Genomic DNA, 3,905 nt, shown 5'->3' with positions numbered 1-3,905 from the left:
AAAAAACCTCAAAAAACTATTAGTCATGGCATTTTATCATCTGATGTTTAAAAAGCAAATAAAATATTTGTACAGTATTTTGTTAATTGCTCAGTTCATCATGAAGGACATACATTTATTTGTTGTACTGTGATCAAAGTTTGAATGTTGTGGTTCAGTATAAACAAAATAAAAACACGAGAATCATTTTATTGTATCTAATGCAGTTTTAATATACATAAACCTGAAGACCTGGTGGTGCTGTTGATCAAAACAAAACCTGTAATACCAGACATGACTCAAGTCTTAATCTTATCACTTGAGATCTGACTCTTCTTTAAAAGCTAAGAGCAGAGATTGCTGAGAATACAGACACACTGCAGTATGTCACTGATGTATGCTCACATTCAGCGCTCACAACAAGGAGTAGGCCAGACTCTGCCCTATAGCTTGAGAGGGGGCAGAACCTTTGGTTTGCTGCTAAGATTCTTGTTGCATTTTATAGCCAGTGAGTAAACCAATTATTAAATCCACAGCAACATCTGCCCTTTGCCCTTCCAGACTCCAATGAGCTGGAGATTCTAATGTTTAGATTCTTCAAACTACAGCTCCTGAATCCATTTGGTGAGATGATTACAATGCATTCAGTCCTGCAGTTACATACAACAGCACAAGAAGATCAGCAAGAATCACAACATAAATATTTGTTGAAATAATGGAAGATTAGATTTACGAAGAAAAAAGAAATGAAAATTCATAACAAATTATATAAATTAAGGTTTTAAAACCAGAGACAAAACAACTGAATTAATTTCCAATTTATGTATTAACTTACAAAAAAATTATAGCAAATGAATAAATACTAACTTAATATTATATAATTATGCCCCAAGTGTTTACATGTTTATGCAAATACCACTGATATGTTGTAGATATAACTCATATAATGAAAGTAGCCTACCTTATGCGTGTTGTTGAATGGTACATGCCGTTTAGTGGTTCATATCAAACATACAGTGCAAATGTTCTCACTCATAGGTTTGTGTGTGACGTGTTCCTATTTGAAGCAACAGATGAGGGAATTTCACACCTGTTCTCTTTCAAACAACATGTCAGCATGTCTACTTCCCTTCTGGCCATATCTGTAAAGATCGTATAGATACAGTCTAGGTATAAAACCTTCTTGTGGCTGTAGTGTTGCACTGGCTTTGGACATCTATGGTAAGAGAACTGGTATGCTTCCTTCTCTCTGTTCAAAGAAATCTATATTTAACCAAACTGTAACATTGTTTGAGCGTTAGATGAAGAAAGGCACATGTTCATAATAATTCAATTCAATTCAAGTTTATTTGTATAGCGCTTTTCACGATACAAATCGTTGCAAAGCAACTATACAGAAAATTACGTTTCTACAATATTTAGTAGTAGCTTATCAGTGGTGACTGTCAGTTAATGTACATATGGCAGAAATTTACGGAAAATCAATTAAGGATGTAATCAAACAGACGATGAACACTATTAACAGCAATTATTATATGATGCAATCAAATTTATACAGCATGTGATTATAAAGTAGATCAAAAATGTATTGTATCCCATTTTGTGTCCTCCTTATGGTGCTGTAGTATTACTGTAACACATAGAATTAATCAAAGTTATGGAGACATATTATGATATGAGCCCTGTGATGGACTGGCCACGTTTTCAGGGGGTTTTTCCTGCCTTTGCCCAGTGACCGTATACAGAACATGAGGGTAGAAATGGGTGGATATTATGATATGTTGATAAATATTAATAAAAGAGCTGAAGTTGACCTTCATTTGAGGCATTCTGCCTAAACAGCTGTGGCCTGGTTCTTTCTGCAGGTCTTTGGACACCATGTTTGTGATCAAGGTGACTTTTGGCCTATTGGCCCAGCTCCTTGTCTTCTCTGTTAGAGCTGAGGAGATGGTAAGACACACACACACGCACACTTATATCAGTAGGTTGTAAATAATGCATGCAAAAACATTGCATTATGCATGCACCTCTCTGATACTAATAATTGTTATAATTAAGAATGTAAATTTAGGAGTTTGACTTGAGGTAATGTTTCTCTTCCATGTCCATTTTGTGTGTGGTGTTCTGGCATAACTCACATGCAGCCTGGTAAGTCAAATACTCCAGCAGGCTGACAGTTTCTACATGATGAACTGATTGAAGTACTAGTTCATTAGTGAACGTGTTGATGTGTTTTTATTATAGTTGTTGAGGACAAGTCTGCTCAGCTGTCTGTGTCTGAACTGCTGCACAGAGCCAACAGAGGCATCAGTATGTACTCACCAATACACATCATTATGCTGCAACTGTTCTTTACTAAACGGTCCCAAATGAACTGTTTATGTGTTAGTTCCTGAACCTGATGAGCCCAAGCTAATGGATGACATTGCTGTGAATGAGAGAAATGCTGATCCCTGCACCTCCTATGGCTGCCTCTGGCCCAAATACAGCGACGGCATGATTTATGTGCCTTATGTCATCGCCAACCACTACTGTAAGTCACTAGTGTTATGATTTATGTTTTCATTCAGAGCCCAAAGAGAATACAAAATAGGAGAGACTCTCTAATGTTCCTGATTTTAGGGCAGATTCTTACGATTAAGTCTTATAATCAGTGCGAATGCATGTGAGTGTGAAATAAAAAAAAGTAAAAATTTCCATAGCAAGCGCTGACCTTTGCCCTTTCAGCCTCCCGTGAGCTGGAGATCATCAAGCGTGGCCTGGACTCTTTCTCCTACAGCACCTGCATCCGCTTCTTCCCCCGCAGCAATGAGAGAGACTATATCAGCATTGAATCTCGCAGTGGGTATGTAACAGAGACATACTGAATGAACATTTCACATTATTGGCAAGATGAGAATGACAGGTAGAAGCTTCAGAATGAGAATTACGCTTAAATTTTAGAATGATGACAATGAAAAGGATACGTATCTATGATCAAGAGATGGATTTTATTGTCTTACAGATGCTACTCATACGTTGGTCGTCAGGGTTATGCCCAGACTGTGTCTCTGGACCGTAATGGTTGCGTTTACCACAGCACTGTGCAGCATGAGCTTCTCCACGCTCTTGGCTTCAACCATGAACAGACTCGTAGCGACCGTGACAATCACATCCAAGTCATCTGGGAGAACATCGCTGATGGTACATTGTTAATAACAAACTCATTTCTGAAGAATACATGTAGCGATTAGTTCAGTACTGTATTGCACATCTACTAGACTAAATGTTTTGTTTGTTTATCAGACATGAAGTACAATTTCAACAAAATCGACACTCTAAACCAGGGAACTCCTTATGACTACAGCTCTGTGATGCAGTATGAGAGGTGAGGGAGCTTCCAGTATAAGGAGATGCCGTTTCTCTGGTGTAACACTGTCATCTAACTGCATCTGTCACTCGCTCTGTCAGATACGCCTTCTCCAAGAATGGCCTCCCCACTATGGTTCCCATTCCTGACAATAATGCTGCGCTGGGCACATCTACCGAGATGAGCCAGAATGACATCATCAGAATCAACAGGCTCTACCAGTGCTGTGAGTGACACACTACTGTCTAGAAACCGAACCACCACTGTTTAGTGCTGGAGGAATAAATTAGTGATTGCATGCATTTTCACTGCATTGTCTAGCAAATCTGTGGTGATATACTACACAAAAAAATATGTTTACTAATGCTTTTTTTACTTTTAGCACAAAAATAAGTAAGGGGAACTTTAAATTGACCTTTGGTGATTTCCCTATCCTTTAGGAGCAGTGAAAATGCATTTAGCACCCAGACTTGCAGTGCAGAGGAAACAATTCACTGAAGATCCAAAGTCTCATGGATGTTGTTGACTACTGTGCTGAACCAGCATCATTCTATCAGATGTGTTAAGCAAAATAATA

The 3,905-nt window shown here is 38.2% G+C and overlaps 1 protein-coding gene across 1 annotated transcript; it reads left to right on the top strand.

Annotated features, from left to right (window-relative positions):
- Nucleotides 1-1,187: 1,187 nt before the first annotated feature.
- LOC107560104 (low choriolytic enzyme-like) lies at nucleotides 1,188-3,905 on the top strand. Its single transcript, XM_016244165.1, has 10 exons — nucleotides 1,188-1,212; nucleotides 1,845-1,929; nucleotides 2,124-2,127; nucleotides 2,224-2,289; nucleotides 2,369-2,512; nucleotides 2,707-2,824; nucleotides 2,984-3,162; nucleotides 3,265-3,346; nucleotides 3,430-3,554; nucleotides 3,769-3,905. Coding segments are annotated over exons 2-10 (792 nt in total). The 5' UTR covers nucleotides 1,188-1,212; nucleotides 1,845-1,857; the 3' UTR covers nucleotides 3,771-3,905.

Source organism: Sinocyclocheilus grahami, unplaced genomic scaffold (assembly GCF_001515645.1).
Source record: "Sinocyclocheilus grahami isolate Dianchi unplaced genomic scaffold, SAMN03320097.WGS_v1.1 scaffold710.1, whole genome shotgun sequence".
Classification (NCBI taxonomy): domain Eukaryota; kingdom Metazoa; phylum Chordata; class Actinopteri; order Cypriniformes; family Cyprinidae; genus Sinocyclocheilus; species Sinocyclocheilus grahami.
Note: the sequence above shows the minus strand (reverse complement) of the source record. Positions and strands in the feature narration are given on the sequence as shown.